This window comes from Arvicanthis niloticus, chromosome 3, assembly GCF_011762505.2.
Source record: "Arvicanthis niloticus isolate mArvNil1 chromosome 3, mArvNil1.pat.X, whole genome shotgun sequence".
Classification (NCBI taxonomy): domain Eukaryota; kingdom Metazoa; phylum Chordata; class Mammalia; order Rodentia; family Muridae; genus Arvicanthis; species Arvicanthis niloticus.
In genome coordinates, this window is record NC_047660.1 from 41,562,990 (window position 1) to 41,582,178 (window position 19,189).

The window sequence follows — 19,189 nt, forward strand, 5'->3', positions numbered from 1 at the left end:
GACCTTTGGAAGAATAGTCAGTGCTCTTAACCACTGAGCCATCTCTCCAGCCCTGAATCCTGCATTTTATTCAGGGAGAAAACTCAGATATAGAGCAGTTAAGATTTCATCATAATAGTGTGTGCTTGTGTGTGCATGTTTTTTGTGTATTTAAACTTCAACAGAGCACATAGTTCTCATGTATAGATAGACGGTCTCTGGAGAGATACACAAAGAAGCTGAACGATGTTTATCTTTAGGAAGGCAAGTTGGTAACTGGGGCAGGCCTAAGTGGCAGAAATTTCTATTCTAAAAGGATTTTGAATTTTCTATCAAGAATTATGTATTACCAACCTTCTCTGGCAGCTTCCCATCTGAGGCACTTGACAAGAGTTAGCAATTAGCATGAGAAGTACCTTGGGCAGTACTGCTAGGAGTCTGGCTGTCTAGCACGGGAAGGAAGGAAAGAGTGGACAGGAACCCTGTGCAGAAAGACTACAGGGCTGTGTCCCAAGTGACCGGGAGAGAGGAGGAAGCTAATGCAGAGCTGGATTTGGGGTATAAATTGTGCTCTAATCAAGGGTAGGTAATAGATATAAAAGTAGGTTTGCAGGAAGTGAAAACTGGATGGTGTGAATTTGAAGTAATTGTAAGATCTCCCGGGAACATCAAGTAGGCAATTGGGGAGGTGCATTCAACTCTATTAAAGTGATTTTGGGGTGTTATTTTCATGGCTTATTTTAAGTTTATAGCAAAGTCAAGTATCCCTAAGTTTGAGCATGGACTAATGGGAAATTTAAGTTTTAGAAGCGTCCCATTTTGTAGTGAGCAATACAAAGCAGGATAATTATTCTGTTTTGAACTTTCCCATTGCATATGTGTACTGTACAAGGCCATTTACAGTTACAAACCAAAGAGCTTGTGCCAGGGGAACGAGGCTAATGCATTGTTCCGATCTTAAGCACAGTCTGAAAATTCTAAGTGAATGGTCACACTTTTACTGTGCCCATTTACTAATACCACTAATTTACAGTGGGTGTGTCTGCAAGAACCTACATAAGTAATTCCTGGAACACTGTGATCATCAGCATTACAATTCATGCAGGAAATTCCATTTCTCTCATACAGTGTAAAACCCCCACCACCATGCCATTGAGATTGTGTGCCTTGTAAATAGTTTGTTCCCTGGTTTGCAGCGACCTGTTTGTTAGTCAATGAAGTTGTGATTATGATCGTTATGGTTAATTTTTGCCAGCGGCTTTCTTATGTTTTCTATGGCTCATCTTTAAAGAGCACACATATATCTGTAGGGTTGAGATGCTGTGGCATAGCAACTGCAGTTATTATCATTGTGCAAGGTACATATGAATAGGTGCCTCTGTGCTTGGTGTGTGTGTGTGTGCACATGTGCATGCATGTGTGTATATCAGAGGACATGATTGGCTGTCATTCCTCAGGTCGTACATACCAGGTTGTCTTTTGAAACAGTCTCTCACTAACCTGGAAGTTATCAGGTGTGTTGTGCTGCCTGGCCAGACAGTCTGGGGAATTTGCCTGTTTCCGCCTTACAGGTCTGGAGTCATAAGTGCACAGCACCATGCCTGGCTTTGGGATCTGGAGAATAAAACGCAGGCCCTCCGACTTGCAAAGCCAGCACTTTACCAACTGAATAGTCTCCCCAGTACCCCACTATTATTATTCCTGAATAAGAAAACGTGAGTGGTGTGTACAGCTTGCCTGTGCTTCCAGGCTGGTCAGCACAGTCTTCCCCATTCTTCTGTGTCTGATGGCTACGAAGCTAGGAAGAATTTAGTTCAAACCCAATCCATGGCTTTCTGTGACTTCTAAACCTTTGTTTAGAGCTATGTAGTCCTGCAAGGAAAACAGAGATTACTTCTTTCTCGATTATGCCAGTACAGTGAGGATATACTCCAGGCCTGGCACAATTAACCCATACATAGCTACTCCTAGTATGCAGACTTGTAAAGTCCTATACACTAACACTAGCTAAACTTGCAGCTCTGCCCCACGCCATTAACTCTGACACTAAGGTCCTCCTCCTTTCTAGCATATGCCGAGAACCTAATGGAATGTTCCAGACACAGCAGCCTGCATCCCAACTTGTGTCTTCTCACGCCTTTCCCTCTTTTGAAGGAAATTTTAGTTTTATGCTATTTTTAAAGTTTAAGTAAAAAAAATTAGCTTTTAGAACTTGATATTTTGTGGAAATACTAGGCGGAGGGGAAACGAGAGAGGAGAATACGAGGGAATATATCTTGGTAGTGAGAGAGCACTAAATTCATGTGTATATTTTTTCAGGGAATTTGGCATTAGCATTTGTTATACATTAAGGCAGTTAGAAAAATAGCTCTGGTTGTAGACAGAGGTTGAATTAGCATGGGAAGTGGTACTGCCACGATGCCTTAGTCTTGAAATAGGGGTGAGTTCAGTTTTGTTGTGTTTTGCGGATGCTAAAGGGTTAAACTGAAGGCTTTAGACTGAACACACTGAACTGCTGAGTTACACCCCAGGCTCCAAGAAGAATTTGTAATTTGTGAAGGGAGACAAGCTGACTTTCTCTTAAGAAAAGCCACTGACGTTCCTGAATTATGGAGGTTGAATTTGATAGCTATTATCAGTCAATACCCCCTTTGCACTACAGCCAGTGCTCAAAAGCCTTAATTCATTAGCTTCTGTGGACATTCAGTTACACTGAAAAGGAAGACGATGCATCTGTAAAGTCAGTTTGGTCTTGGAAGGAGGTAGGAGTCCAGACACTTGGTCTGGGGGTTGTTAGAGTTGAGGGCCAAGCATTGCTTAGGATATTACTGTTTGCAAGGAGACTGAGACACTCAAGTCTCTCACCTTACCCCTTAAAGAGGTTAGGTTGAGGTTCAAAATATTTCAGTGCTTGCTCAGTGTGCTTTCTGTCGATGTGATAAACACCACGACCAAACGCATGCTGGGGAGGAAACCTTATTTGGCTTATACTTCCGGGTCACAGTTCAGCACTGAGGACAGTTATGGTGGGCACACAGAACAGAGGATGGAACCGTAGAGCAATGCTGCTGACTGGCTCACTTCAAAGGCTCGAGTTCAGCAGCCTGTCTTGTACAGCCTAGGCCCACCTGCCTAGGGATAGTAGCAGCCCACAGTTGGGTGGACCCTCCTGCATGAGTCAGTCATCAAGAAAATGCTTCACAGATGTAGACACAGGCCAGTCTGATGGAGTCAGTCCTTTATTTGAGGATCCCTCTTGCCATGTGTATAAAATTAATGTTGGAGATTGGCCATCATGGTCCTTTGAAAGGGGACAAATTTAAAACCTAGGCGAACGTAGGATGACTCTGTGGTGGCTGCCTCTTGTCCCTCCCCATCCCTTGTTCTTCATTCCGTCTGTTGTTCCATCCATTCTCTTTCCCTGTCTTACTCGAGGTGAAGAGGCACATGTGACCTCACTGCACCTCACCCTGCACCCTTCAGCAGACATCCCCACAATTACAGAGTGAGGCTGCCGCTCTTGTTTCCAGCTTTCATGGCAAACACTGCTTGAGCAGAAGCCGCAAAGGGAACCCGATGCATGTGTGCAGTTTCCCATTGCATAGTAAAGCAATAGCAAATCGCTTCATTTTCCTCATATAACACTACTGTTGCTGTTTTTATGTCTCCATAAGAAATAACAAATTGTGGACACATCACTTGGTGTCTATTTTTAAAGTCAGTATGTTGTGTACAGTTAACTCATACTTAATGTATGAGACAATGGGGGATCAGTGAGGCGGTGCCTTCTGCCCAGGGCAGGAGTCAGATACGCCTATGGAGAAGGAGAGAGGCATTCTCTTGGCAAGGATGGCCCCTTGTTATTTATTGACCTAGAATAATTGCATCTGTGCTTTAAAAGTTTTCATCAGAAGTTACTCTTCAGTACTTACACTTTTGTCTTCCTTGGTCCTTGTCACCAGTGAGTAGTGTTTGACTTGAGGCTGCTACAGAATCCTCCCACATCAGTGTTCCTGTGTATAGGGAATTACTTGATTTGTAGTTTGAGTGTTGAAACAAACAGTACATTCAGAAGGTACATAACTTCTCCACACCAGATAAATCAGCAGGTACAACACAGGCTTCCTTGTGTTCATAACAAGGCTGCCCCTTTATTCTCAGTGCCTGTGGGGGCTGTTTTGACTTTTGAGATTGCCAGTCTCCATGACAGGATTTCCCCCATCCCCCACCATAGATTTTTAAGTTGTTATTTTAGTCAGTTCAGTCAAAGTGACTGACCAGTGAGAAGCAAAAGCATGGGAGGACTTTGAAGAGGCTGTGTGTGTGTGTCTTTGGTGCACTTTGGTGGCTTGTTGCTTATATTCCACAGGGAGTGATCTAGAGTCCTGTTCATACAGTGTGCTGCCTAAATAGAACATTTCTTAGTATTTTATCTGCAGAGTAGTAATGAAGTGTGTGTGTGTGTGTGTGTGTGTGTGTGTATCAGTCTTAATTTTTTCAATGATCTCTACAGTGTTTTTATAAATCATTCCACTTCATCTTGGATATGGTGAAATTTGTGTTTCAGAAATTCATGGAACTTCTTTTTCTCCTTGATCACTCAGAGGAGATTCTGTACTGTTCACACAGATAAAACAAGTGTGTGTACATCACATCAATTTGATAAGTATGCCTTCTTTTTGTTACTAGTTTTTTTTTTTTTTCTTATGACAGAGTTTCTCTGTGTAGCCCTGGATATACTGGAACTCACTGTGTAGACCAGGCTGGCTTTGAACTCACAGAAATCCATCTATTTCTGCCTCCCAACCAAGCACTGGGATTAAGGGTGTGCACCAACACCACCTGGCATGTGTCTTCTTTTTTTAAAAAGTTTTTTTTTGTTTATCATATTTTGCATGTGTGTATGTCTGTGCATCATATGCTAACAGCACATGTGCTAACAGAGGCCAGGAGAGGATTCTGGAACCCCTGTAGCTGGAGTAACAGGCTGGAGCCATCATGTGGGTGCTAGGAACTGAATCCAGGTTCCATGGAAGAGAAAGAAGTGCTCTTACTGAGCCGTGACTCCAGCACCACAAGGCCCATTCTTACCCTGAAATTCTGATCACTTAAATTTCACTGTCAGTTGAAAATACTCAGGCACTCTGACCACGGTGGTCAGAGTGCCCCGAATGAACTCACTGTGACATTGTGTCACTGTTCAGTTCCATTGTGTGCTGTACTACAGTGTAATGTCATTTCTTCCATTAAAGTGTAAGCGACCTTGAAGAAGATATATGATAAATCTATTAATACTTCAGAAGAAAGCGAGTAAATAATTGCCAGCTGAGAAAACAGATGGGGCTTCAACAGTGGGATGATCAGTTAGGAGAAATACTGACCCCCACCTGGAAATACTGACCAGACCACTTGGGAAGCTCAATGTCGGACTCCCAAAATGCAGATCCTCACAGGGACCAGTATTAATGGAAGTTCATGAACTGGCCAGGTTGAAAACAGGGACTTTAGCTGTTTTTATTTCTACCTATGAAATTCTGGTAGATTTCAATTTATTTTAAACAACACAATAGTATAGAATCTATATAGGACAACCAAATGAAACGTTAGAAATCATGGTCTTGTGTGTCAGGTGCTGTACATGGAAAGCTGTTTTGGGATCGTGACCCCAAAAGGAGTAATGGTGCAGGCAAATGAGAGTAATGTGATTTGGGATCAGAAGGGTGCCAAAAGAGGGACCAAACCATACAAGGGTTAAAAATAACTTTTTGACATAATTGGGACCTGGCACTGGAAAGTTAGACATTTAAATGACCTTTCATGGATAACCTGGTGAGTAACAAAATCGTCTGGGTAGTTGTGTCAGAGCACACCCAAAACTACACCTAAAATTATTATCACCTCCCCTCATACCTCTCAGGAAGATGCTTCTGAGGGCCGTGTTGGGGCTGGGCTGGGCTGGGTACGTTTTGATGAAGATGTGCACCTGTACTTTTGTGTGTCTATGTGCTTGGGTAGTGACGGTCCCCAGTCTACACTGAAAAATGGGAATATCTCTGCTCCTAAAATAGTCACATAAGATACATGATCACATTGCAGTTTGGCACATTTAAGTTGTCAAAGTGAATTATTTTACTCCATAAAAAAAGAATGAGGAAAGAAAGCAACATACATAATTAAAGAACTGCATTTAAAGAACTGCATCTAGATTTCATAAGGGCCGATGGAAGAAATATATTCAGACCGAGCAGTTGACAACTACAGGGATAACGAAGCTCGTGTTGGAAGGCACACTACCGTTGGATCTGATTAGTCAAATCAGAGTACATGTAGGCAGCACAGTTGTAGCCCAAGGACAGCTCCCGCTCGCCCTACTCCTCAGAAAGACTTCTCACCCCATGTGAGCTTGTATTGTAGTAAGGCAGTTCCAGACTAAAACCTAGCTAGTCCTGAACAGAGAGGATGCAGCCAGTTAGAATGTTAGGTCAGAAATAATACTTCTTAACAAAAAAGGTTGTTGGACACGTAATGACTGGAGAATGTCGGAGAACTTTCTTTATCTCAGAGCCAGATATCGGAGTTAAAGCTGTCTGTCTTCTATAGCATAACTAAGATTGATAGTAACAATGGCATACTAAAATTATCTCAGCTGGAGAGGGACTCTGACTCTCTTATTTTTTTTTTTTTTTGCAAGCTTTATTCAATCACCATTTTTGCTTTAGGTAAGGTTGGGTGTCCTGAATTAAGAGAATCTCCCCCCACACCCTTAATATGTTGGTTATTTTCTTTGTCCGGGGAGGATGTCAGTAGGCTATTGTCACAATTCTGATGGTGTTTGTTAACTAGGCAGTGAGTTTTATTTTATTGGTAGATAACCTTCATTTTTTTTTATTGGAACTCTTGTGACTTTCATCTTGGACCACAAGTACAAGAAATAATAAGTATGATATCTGTGACAGTGCAGGTCTCTGTCCCTGGTAAGAGATAGTCAGCCGTTAGCTAAGCCTGACCTGGATTGTCTTATCAAATGAACCCCCACCATCATGGAGTTAGCTCTGTCCCTAGTTAGCAGCAGACAGAGCAAGTCTCAGAAGCATGATTACAGCCCCAGACACAAAAGAAGATGCTGATGTGATTCAGGCATGGTTGCCATGACTCCAGACAGTTCCCTCTGATTCACTTCTCCTTAGAAACTTTTTTCCTTTGGGAAAGAAAACCTCCCACCTCTCTGCACCCTCCCAACTTTTTGATGTCATTGTCTCTACCTCCCCCTCCTCCTCTTCCCCCTCCTCCTTCTCCTCTTTCTCCTCTTCTTCCTCTTCCTCCTTCCTTTTTCCACTGAGTCCAGTCTGTGCTGCTCATTTACTTATGGGTATTGATCCAACCACTGCAGTGTGATTGCTCTACCAGGGGTCATACACTTGAGGAAAACTGACTCTCCCTTCCCCAGAATCTCATTAGTTAGGTGTGAGAACTCACCAGGCCTCCCTGCACTGTGCTGTACTGTCCACTGGCTTCATCTTGTTCAGGTCTCCTGCAGGGAACCGGAGCTGCCATGAGCATATGAGTACAGTTGCTGTGTTACATCTGAAGACACTGCTCAGTCCTCCCAGCCACTGGCTTTCACATCTTTTCTCTTTCTCCATTTCCCCCCAGTCTTTGTGTGTAGCGATCTCTGTGGGGTGGGGCGGTGAGGACGGGGCGGGGGAGGGGGGATATAGAGAATGGTATTTGTAGCCGAGTCTTCCACAGACATTTATTCTCTCTACTTGGAACAGTTGTGGTTTTCTGCATCAACCACAGTCCATTGCTGAAAGGAAACGTCTGATGAGGTCTGAGGTCTGCACTAATGTAGGGTTGGAGAGACTGATTTTAGAGGGCAGTTTGACATTGTATCCATTTAGCAGAATAACAGAGGTAGGTTCACCACCGGGGCCTATCAACTCTCCAGTCTTGGATTCTTGGCTAGGTGTACAGCACCCTGCATGCATCTCCTCCTGTGGAGATGCCAATCAGAAAATGGTAGGCTACCTCTATAACATGTGGGCCGCCCGGGCACCTATGGATATATCTTGCCACACCAGTCGGTATTTTACTTTACCTGTTCACAGCTGGGTAAGATTGTTGATGACTTCCAGGCCCCCAGTATCACACTTTCCAGAGCTATGAAAGCTAGCTAAGAGGATGATTCCTGGTCAGAACCAACTTGATATCTCCATGTGTTGTGACGAAAGTATATGGTTTGTCTTCAGCAATAGGGTCTTAATATGGGGTTCTTGTGGTCAACCAAGAACAATGATAGTAACCTGGAGAGAGAGAGAGAGAGAGAGAGAGAGAGAGAGAGAGAGAGAGAGAGAGAGAGAGAGTGAGTTGGGGGCAGGGTCCTCTATCCTCTGGCATACAGTTGACTAACAACTGGAAGGCAGGTACCCCACATCTGACAGTTGGTTTTGGGTTTTTTTTTTTTTTTTTTTGACAACCTTTAGCTTCTGATAGGACTATTATCTCCCATAGAGAATAACTCTAGTGAAACTGTTTAGGAAGCTCACAAAACAGAGGGCTTCCACATGGCTCTGCCAGCATCTCTGGGATTTGTTGTCTCTCTCTGGCCTCCTCATCCTTCCCGCTCCCCATCTAAACCTTCATGCACATTTTTGCATTTTTAAACTTCCACCTGTCAGTAAGATACTAAATGGTTTTTATTACAGAGCTACTATATATCTATATATTTGCTTTAAAAACTCCAGATAAATGAACAAGAAGAATTAATCTTGTAGTAGTTGGCTGTGCATCTGGGTTTTGTTTTTCAGCTTGTGTACCATGGTGTTATAGTTTCATAGGATTTTATATTTAATACTTTATCAGACTTTTTTGTTTGTTTGTTTTTGTTTCACTGTGTAGCCCAGCTTGATAGTGAACTTACTATCTTGCCCAGGGAGGCCTCAAATTCAAAACATTTTTTTTTTTCTGCCTCATCTTTTCCAATTTCTGGGATTACAGAGTCTCCCTCCCCAGCCAGGCTGGGATATTCTTGAGTCTTAGAAGTGAGTAATGGTGTGTTTGGATTGATCGTTTTGCTAGTAACTCACCGTTGACCATGCCAACTAAAGGGGATTTTTGTCTACTGTCCTAGGCACCATTTAAAAAACCAATTTAGATGCCACTGCTTGGTACCACACAGTTTTCCAGACAAGTAAACACATGGTTTCCTTCCCTCCCTTACAGACTCTTCTGACAAACCCGCTTTGGCTTCCTGGATATACTTAGTGAATGACCGATGGGCATATGTGTGTGTGTGTCAGTGTCTTGGGGGACTACCATAGTTGCAGGAACACTAGTTCAGATGTGCATTCAAGCAGTGAGTGCATATTAGGGTGATAGGAAGAGAGAGTTACAGATAGAGAATGGGGGACACTGCACGATGGGTAAGCTTCAGATCCTTTGAGGACGGCAGCATAGCCTCTGGTTCCAGAAACTTCCCAGACTTGTCCCAACAGATGTCAGAAGAAAGCCCCATCTCCCCTAATGTGTGGAAGGAGTTCTGGCCTCTCATTACATCTGGGCTACCTATGATCATAATGAAGTCTGAGTCAGATATATTTTCAGCTAAGAAGCACATATTTCTGAATTTGTCCTCCCTCAAACTTTTCCCTTGCAAAATCTGGTGAGAAGTGGGGCTGGAGGGATGGAAAATAACCAGGGTCTGTGGGTCCGCCCTATGGACATAGACTTCTTTCCCATACGGGCAGTGGGGAGGAGACATAGTGTATGGAAGCTGGCTAAGGGATGAGCCTAGAGGGCTCATCCTGTTTCCTGGCTGAGTCAAGCTTGGCTTAGCCCAGACAAGTGTGGGCTTTTTAGTACCACAGACACAGAGCTAGCCATCTTTAATAAAGTCTTGATTGAAAAGTGGAAGCTGCAAGCATGTATTCTTAACTTCATTAGCATGTAATGTGTGCCCACGACTGAGCTATGCAGCCTTGATGGAATCCTCTAGAACTGAAGCATCTGTCTAGTTCTAAGATCTCTAAGAACATTTAGAAGTTGTTGCCTGCCTTCTGTTCTCCTGCCTTTTACATTCATGATGGCTTTAAAAGGTCTTTAGTTTTGACTGTAGGTCACTGTGCTTTGCCCAGAATTCCACAAAGAACACAATCAAAACATGAGATGACACCTAAAAGGAACCCTAACACATAGCTAAAGTCAAATAAAGGCTAGAGGCAATACTTACTCAGATAACGTCAGTGAGCCAGGGAAACATGGAGGGTTTTGGATGCTGTGCCAGCCTCCAGAGCCAGGAGTATATTATGATTTAATGGTACCTCTCTGCCACATTTGATGAACTGCCCTAGAAAAACATTTTGAAGCAATAAAGCATCCATTTGGCTCCCCAGTAATGAGAGAGGCATTGCTCTTTGCATTAACTATTTATTCAGGAAGAGAAGTGACCAACAGCTAATAAGCTTTACCCAAAGAAGGTCGTTTAAAACAAGAACATTCGAAAGCAAGGCTGTCTTCGATTTCATGCGCAATTAACAAAGATGCAAAGCAGAGCAGTTGGTGCCCGGGTGCCACGTGGCCGAGCGCTGGTCTATTTAAGTGCACATGCCTGTCAGAAGTAGTACGAGCTTCTGGGCTTCAGGAAGACGGTGTAGTCCAATAGCAAGTGAGGAGACCATGACTGGTGAGTGGCTGAGACGGGCTCACGTCTCTTGCTTGCAGCTGTAGACTTGCTTAGATCAGTGGTGGCTCAGTCTCCTAGTTTCCACGTTAGAGAACGGTCCCCTTTCATTTTTCTTATAGATTTATAGTCTTTGTAATTATCACTCATGATATCTGCTGTGTATATAGTAAAATATTTATGTTTATTAGCTGATCAAGTGGTTGGATTTGGGGAATTTTTATATTTACTGTACAAATACATCTCTAACATATTATTTGAAAATATTTTCTTGCTCTTGTACCTCAAGTACATAAATTGTCCCTTCCTTGCAGTGAGTGCTAAGGTCTCAGTAACTTCAAGGAAGCATGCATGATCTATATTTATAAGCTGAATGTCAGAATCTTATTTTGAAACACCTCTGGTGCTAGAACAGTTGAATTTTTCCATTTCACCTGCTTTAAGGTCCTTAATACAGTTAATTTGCTTTTTTTCCAGTGTCATGAAACAAATGAAGTCACAATTACTTTTTTTTTCTTCAAGCAAAACAAAGAATTCTTATGTTAAGTCTTCTGGTGTGCTCTGTCTACAGAGTAGCACAATAAATGTCTGCACAGTGAGAGGGATAAGCCTTCATACGTATCTGAACCACATAGGAAGTAGTACTATACTAAATTATGAAATTTAATACATTTTTTTTCACTTTTCAATGTAAAACTTTTCCATATTGAAACTGATGGTACATTTCAAATTACTTCAAAGCATATTTAAAACCAGATTTTAAGATACAAGATATAATCGTGCAGTAAGAATGCTTGTTCATTTGTGGGAGTCCTCTTTAGAAGGGGCTAAGAAGCCTGATTAGTAGCAACAGTTTCAGAGACCAGCAAAGACTTCCAAGTACCATCCTTTCCTGGAGATCACACAGAACAAAACTAATCTGTGTTTTACAGAGGTTTCTCTTTTCTTCACCAAGGACATAAAGACCCGGTAGAGAATGGAACTGTCTTGTTTGGCTGAGTTTTTAAAAACCCCTCTGGTTGGTTATTTATGATCATTAGATTGAACCGTCCCTTTCAGATAATCACTCCTTTCAGAAGGCTGATGCTATGTGCTGAGAACAGGAAAGAGATGGAGGACTGGATCAGCTCTCTGAAGTCAGTGCAGAGCAGAGAACCCTATGAGGTAATGTACCATCTACTTGTTTCCTATCCTTAGAGCACAGGCATCCGTAAGAATAGCCAAAGAGCTAACGCTAGTCTGCGCAGAAAGAAGACTAGCAAGCTCATTAGAACCTGTTTAAAGTAGATTTTGTTTGTCCTTAAAGTGCTTTGGTGTTCAGAGTAATGAGATGAAAGTTTGGTAGCATGCACAATTGCAAACAGTCATGAGTCTATAGCCTTGTTCTCCTGTTTGCCAACTCTGCCTGAACATTGTCTTTCTAGGTGGCCCAGTTTAATGTGGAACATTTCTCAGGGATGCATAACTGGTACGCCTGCTCCCACGCCCGGCCCACCTTCTGTAACGTGTGCCGAGAGAGCCTCTCTGGAGTTACCTCCCATGGCCTGTCCTGCGAAGGTACTGTAGCGTTCTGCATTCGTGTTCTGCCAATGGCTGATGTGCCACAGATACCGTATATCAAGGTCTCTGTGCTATCGTGAAGGAAGCAGCTGGGTTGGGGCGAGGCCTGGGAGACTTGTTTAGATCAAGGTTTAAGTTTTGTTCTAGTTCAGTGTTGGATTCTATACACTTAGGGCTTATTTTGGGAAATACTCTTGCTCAACATCAAAATTCCGTGTTCTCTTGAAGGAACTAACTACCTCTATCTAAAATCCCCCTTAAGCTTGGAACATTCTAGTTATCTTTGTTCTAAATGACTGTGGAGACCAGTGTATACACTTCCACAGAATTCCTAATGGTCATTTATATTGCATTATTTGAAATATTTTTCTTCACTTATGGTTTACTTAAATGGATGTCATCTTGTAATTTCCTTTTTGTGTATAACCCTGGGGATGGAGCCCAGAGCTTGGTGTGCATCAGGCAAGCGCAATACTTCATTGCATCCTCACGGTATCCTGTTAAATTCTTACTGTTCTCTAAAAATAAGGCTCAGGCTAGTGTTGGCTTTCTTTGTTTTCTTTTTTCTGTTAAAAGTTTTAGTGATGTGTGAGTTATTAATTTAGGAACTGTGAGGACCAAATGCAAGCCTGCCAAGTAGCCACCAAACGAAAGCTCATGACTCCTTCAGTGGGGAAGAGTGGAGAATGCTGGGTACTATTTTTTGGAATGGTGCATAGGATCAGTACTAGCTGCTTCTCAAATGCAGTGAGTAACTCTGACTACACACAATTAGTGTTTAAGTTAAAGTAGTGATAGAATCTTACTCCTAATGGATTCCAAATGACAAAATCTGAAATTTCCCTTGTCAGCTGATTACTGACCCCACACAGAGGCTGGGGGCTAAGCTCTGTGGTCGAGTCCTCTCCCTCTGCTGGCAGGTCAGACTGTGACTGGGCTTAATGCACGTAAAAAGAAGTCAAAATTAAAACAATACGTTTCATAGTCTCCTAATTTAATTGAGACTGTTATAATCCCAGGGAGTAATTATCCTTCACAGTTATTTAAGTAGTATCTCAACTAAACAAGTTTAAGTGGTAACTTTTAAAAAGTCAATAATGTCTAATATATAAATGTGGATACTTGTCTTAACTACTGTTAAATATTTAGGATGATTCAGTGTGGTGAAGACTGAATATTGGAATTAAAAACCATAATTTTATCACAGTATTTGTGAAGTTTTTGTGGCTTTTAGGTAATGACATTATAGGCCAGGGAATGCAATGTTTTCCAGCTCTGTCTGGATTAACTCAGTTGCCACCTTACAAAACACAGGTGCAGAAGAGCCCCTTGCATTTCTCGGTGACCATAGCGACTGTCAGACTTGCCATTATTTGTTATTCAGGCTTGTGAGTCTCAAGGCCCCTTATTATTACAAAATTATTATTAAAGTGCTCAAAGCCCTTTATTATTACAAAGCTATATGCTTGTTTTAAATGAGCTATTTCATATTTTTGGTTTTTAAAATTAATTATATTATTTACATTTCAAATGTTGTCCTCCTTCTAAGTCACTCCTCCATGAGCCTTCTCCCCCATGCCCCCTCCCCTTGGCTACTCTCCCACCTACATACTCACAGCTAACTATTAGACTGAGCCAGGGGACCCCAATGGAAGAGTTAGGGGAAGGACCGAAGGAGCTGAAGGGGATGGCAACCCCATAGGAAGAACAACAGTATCAACCAACCTGAACCTTCAGAGCTCCTAGGGACTAGGCCACCAAGTTTCATTTTTAATGGCAAGTTTTTGAAGTAATGAAGTAATTATATAAGTTTTACCGTCTTCTATGTTCTTGCATGGAACTCATATTTCAGGCTGGCTTTGAGTATGTAGACATCCACCTGCCTCTAGCTCCCGAGTGCTGGGATTAAAGGGATGAGGCACAGGCCCACTCCAGTTTACTGCCATGCTGTCTTTGTGACCGTTTCCCAAGCTGTCTGATTGTCTTCTTACTGTTCTTGCACTTTAAACACCTCTGGATCATCTGTCGCTCATGGCAGTTTCAAACTGTTAATACAAATGCATAGCAATGCAAACGTCCGAATATTTACCTCAGTGAATTTTCTCAGATTAAACACATCCAAAGAGGAGACTCTGCACCTAGAGCGAGGAGTGGGATTTTTGCAGGTACTCTGGTTACTGGATTAATTTGGTTGTGTGCACATGTCTGTGCTTTTTTCTTCTGAAGAGCTAATTCTTTTGTGTTTATTTAATTTCTCTTTCTAGCAGCAATCTATTATATTACATTGTAACTGCCTTATAAATACAAAGACATTAAATTTTAAGATTCCAGTTACTACTGCCAGATCTTAAACCTTTAAAAAGAAAGTTGCCTCTTTCCTCTCCCTTTTTAAAAATGCCATGCTGTGACTTCCTTCACTTGAAAACCCTTAACTTTTTATGATTATGGTTATTTTTTTAGTGTGTAAGTTCAAGGCTCACAAAAGATGTGCAGTGAGGGCAACAAACAACTGCAAATGGACTACACTAGCCTCCATCGGGAAGGACATCATAGAAGACGAGGATGGTGTAAGCTGAGGCTCTGCCCCGCCCCCCGCCCCCCGCCCCCTGCCCCGCCCCCGTCCTCGGCCCCGGCCCCGCCCCCGCCCCCAGCAACTGGTCTCATGTCTGCTCTTGCTGGAGCGTAATGACAAAGAGAGTGAAGTAGAAATGTGGGTTATTTGGGTTACATTGCAAGTGTTGATTGTGAGTTTTGATTTTTAATTAGTTGTTTCATAGCGCTCCTCAGTTTTCTGCCTGTAGGGGAATCTGTTCTAAGCAAGGCTTAGGAATGTGTAGGTGAGCAGCTGTGAAAGATCTTTCTCTGACAGACTCAGTGGTCTTCCGGTGCTTAGCTGAGATGCTCATTCTGCAAATTCTGGGTCTTCCTCTCAGCAGTGCCCCCGTCAAGCCTGCATGTGAAACCTTTGGAGATCACTGTACTATAAGCCTTTCTCCTCAGCTAGATTTCTGCTTAAGTGAGACTTTGTCCTTTCTGTGTGTACCTTCAGGATTCGGGGAAGGCTAGATGGTCCATAAATGAGAATAAAATGAGTGAAGGACTCTCTGGACACACGATTGAGTCTGTAGAGTAAGAAGCTCTTCCCCATCGTTTTCAGAGTGAGGATGCCTTCCTCCTCTGGCTTCGCTCTGACTCTGACCATTCCATCTTCCTGTCTACAGGTTGCCATGCCTCACCAGTGGCTCGAAGGCAACTTGCCTGTGAGTGCCAAGTGTGCAGTCTGTGACAAAACATGTGGCAGTGTTCTTCGCCTGCAAGATTGGAAATGCCTTTGGTGTAAGACAATGGTAAGCGTGAGAGTTAGTCTGTGCTTTTAAATTAGCGTCATTCCCTAACTGGCTCATCTGCCGTGGAGAGGCAATGCAAATTACTTTGTGACATAGTGGTACTCATTCATGTATTTGAAGTGTATTCCCTCTAGCATGGCAGTGGTATGTGTGTGTTTGCTCACGCATATGCTTGTGCATGTGCATGAGTGTGCATGTGTGCCTGTGCATGTGTGTTCTAATTTACCCCCCCAACCCCCCCGACTTAAGCCACATAGTGCCCTCAGAAAGCCCTTTTCCAAGGTGCCATTAGGTTATCGTTGATATCCGAAATGTCATTTTGCTGCAGCCCTGGGTCTGTCCGCTGACACGGGGCCAAACTCAGTAGGTTATGCACTGCTGCGATTGACGTTATATGTCTGTTATATAAATAATTTTTTTAAAAAATTTGCATATGAACCAAGGAATAGTTTTCTTTCTGTCAGATGTTGTGAGAACAGGGTTTCTAACTGAGTGAGGACAGCCGGTGTAAGGAGGTGGCTGTGTGCAGTGTACGGTGTGCAGACAGCCTGGGGTGGTTGTGTGCAGTGTACTGTGTGCAGGTGGTGGGTGGGGGGCAGAGGCGGAACTGTGTGTGGTGTGCCGTGTGCAGATGGGCGGGGGGGGGCGGGGGGGGGCGCTGTGTGTGGTGTGCCGTGTGCAGACAGCACAGCTCAGGGCAGGCAGCAATGTTTCTCGTCTTAAGGTCTTTTAAATTTGCAAGTTAACCACCTTCCCAAACACACACACACACACACACACACACGCACACGCACACGCACACGCACACGCACACGCACACACACATACTTTAAATGTGTAAACCTTTTGTTAAGTGTCAGGCAGATCAGCAGAAAGCAACAAGGATGTGATTCTGACTGTATAATTAATGAGATTGACTCCTAAGTGCTACAGCATTTTAGTCCGATCTGATAGGTGGCCTGTGCTTCCATCTGCTTTTAAACCTAGCATGACTGGCTTTGTCCTGGTCCTGTGGCCTGTTCCATCCTTCTGTCCTAGAAAGCGCATGTGCACTGCTTTCTTTTTTATTTCATTTGTCTTTGGTAGGCTTCTGTTGCTGTGATAAAGACGCCATGGTCATAGTGAGAGTGGGGGGAAAGGGTTCATTTGGCTTCCGTTGCTTGTCATGGTCCATGATGGTTGGAAGCCAGGCCAAGAGTGTAAGGCAGGGAACCTGGAGGTGGGAACTGAAGCAGACTCCACAGAGAAGGGCTACTTACTGGCCTGCTCACTATGGCTTGCTTAGCCTGTTTTCTTACACAATCCAGGACCACCAACCCAGGAGTGACACCTCCTACTGTGGCTGGGCCTCCCCACATCAACCAACAATCAGGAAAAGACCCCCACAGGCTGGCCTACAGGCCAGCCTTACAAAGGCATTTTCCCAATTGAGGTTTTCTCTTCTAAGATGCCCCTAGCATGTGACAAGTTCACAGAAAGCTAACCAGCCCAACTTGATAATGTGTAGACTATAACAGGTGTCTATGCATCTCAGTAAAACTCTAATTCCTAAAGCGGTCTTAAAAACCGTTCCCTTTAAGGAACACCGCACAAAAACATCATTTAAAAAAAACCCACAGATTTATTATTTTCATTCTCTGGATATGGGTAATTTTCTTGGATATATGTATGTGTATTGTATGTGTGCACTTGGTGCCCATGGAGGGCAGAAGAAGGCACCAGATTCCCTGAAAGTGGAGTTAGGAGAGGTTCTAAGTCCCCTTGCCTGTGCTGGCAACTGAACAGCTGGTGCTCTCAGCCACTCCCTGACCCTCCAGTTTCTGGCACAACCTCCTCCGCCTCTTCCTCCTCCTCCTCCTTCTTGTTCTTTTTTTTTGGGGGGGAGGGGGGGGCGAGACAGGGTTTCTCTGTGTAGTTTTGGCTGTCCTGGAACTCACTCAGAAGACCAGACTGGCCTCGAACTCAGAAATCCACCTGCCTCTGCCTCCCAAGTGCTGGGATTAAAGGCGTGCACTGCCACTGCCGCCACAGCCTACTTCTTAAATCTTGTTTTCACCTGTTCTTTCCTTTGGGGACTCAGTGCTCCCCCGTATTCCTGCTGCCTCTGTCAGCTGTGCCTTTATTGCTGCCTCTCGCCTCTGTGGCTTAGCTGTTCGTTTCTAACTTTTTGAAAGCACATCAATGTGTGATGAACTGTTTCAGAGAGGCTTTGTGCTGGTTGTCTTCCTCTGCAGTGTCTATATGCATGCTTTCCATATTCAGTAGTTTTAAGCAGTACTTAGCAGGAGGCTGGAGAGATGGCTTAGCGGGTAAGAGCACTGACTGTTCTGAGTTCAATTTCCAGCAACCACATGGTGGCTCACAACCATCTGTAATGGGATCCAGTGCCCTCTTCTGGTGTGTCTGAAGACAGCTACAGTGTACTTGTCGTATACATAAAGTAAATAAATAAAATCTTAAAAAGACAAAAATAAAAAGCAGTGCTTAACAGTCTGAGCTAGGGAGACTGTACTTAAGAGTAACCCTGCATTTAGAAAAATAGTATAGAATGGCATGGCCATTACAGGTGATACATGGTGGCATTCTGGAATGTCTTCCTTTCCCTCTTCTTCCCCAGCAAACTTAACTCTCGCCCTAATTATTTCTGCCCTCTCCTGTGTTGCTTACACATACTGGCCTCTCTCACCATTCCCTGGGGCAGCTCCTGTGACCTAATACTCCCCACACTCTGTCGCTGGTGGTGTGCTTGCCAGTTCCCTTTGGATGAGGACACTGTACATGAAGATGCCCAGCGCGTCCTCCGTCACCTAAAGAGCCAACGAAGCACATGAGAACCCAACCAAAGCCTGAAGCTCTACCACCCTGGTGTTTCAAAATGTACTGTAACGAACAGTGTCTGTGTGCTAGCCCCGCTTCCCCCAGGCAATGTTGTGCACATCTCTTTCTGTGCTGCTCCACGATTGTCACACATTTTAAATTTTGAAACTATCTGACCAAGCAGTTGTTTACTCTCAGCACTCAGGAGGCAGAGGCAGGTGGATATCTGAGTCCGATGCCAGCCTGGTCTACAGAGCAAGTTTGAGGACAGTCAGGGCCACACAGAGAAATCCTGTCTTGAAAACAAGAAAAAAACACCCTCAGAACTATCTGTGCATGTTAATTTTTCTAGAAAACATTTTCTTTTTGTTAATTATTATGTCACAGTTGAGAATTGTCCCCAAAGAGGTCATCAGGAGAATAAAAATCTTTACTAAATTTTAGTTATCCTCCTAAAAGGTTTGGCTTAGTCAGTGCATCTATTTCTTAAAGGACCAATTAGATAAAGCCATATTAAATAAGTGTGTGTGAAACATCTGCCTGACTAGCTGACATGTTGAAGACTCTGTAGGTGAACACACTATTAACTATTCTGAGCAGCTAGGCTCCTCCATGGTGAGGTAATCCTGTGTTTTCTCACTCAGAATGTCTCGAGTTGGCCAGAGTCTTCTGCTTCTCTCCTCTGCCTTGCAGGGCAGTGGTCTAGCTGAAGAAGTAGTCATGCATGTGCTTATAACAGCACACACACATACGTAAGCTAAGATAAATTAGATTAGAAGGTTGTAGGATCACTGCAGAAAGAATTTGC

At 43.4% G+C, this 19,189-nt stretch overlaps 1 protein-coding gene across 2 annotated transcripts in view; it reads left to right on the forward strand.

Moving 5' to 3' along the window:
* Dgkh (diacylglycerol kinase eta) overlaps nucleotides 1-19,189 on the forward strand; it is a 159,621-nt gene that overhangs the window by 84,356 nt on the left and 56,076 nt on the right. For both annotated transcript variants that reach the window (XM_034498972.2, XM_034498974.2), the window contains exons 5-8: nucleotides 11,717-11,821; nucleotides 12,082-12,214; nucleotides 14,678-14,784; nucleotides 15,439-15,564. In XM_034498972.2, coding sequence (XP_034354863.2) covers nucleotides 11,717-11,821; nucleotides 12,082-12,214; nucleotides 14,678-14,784; nucleotides 15,439-15,564 — 471 coding nt within the window. The remainder of the gene's footprint in view (nucleotides 1-11,716; nucleotides 11,822-12,081; nucleotides 12,215-14,677; nucleotides 14,785-15,438; nucleotides 15,565-19,189) is intronic.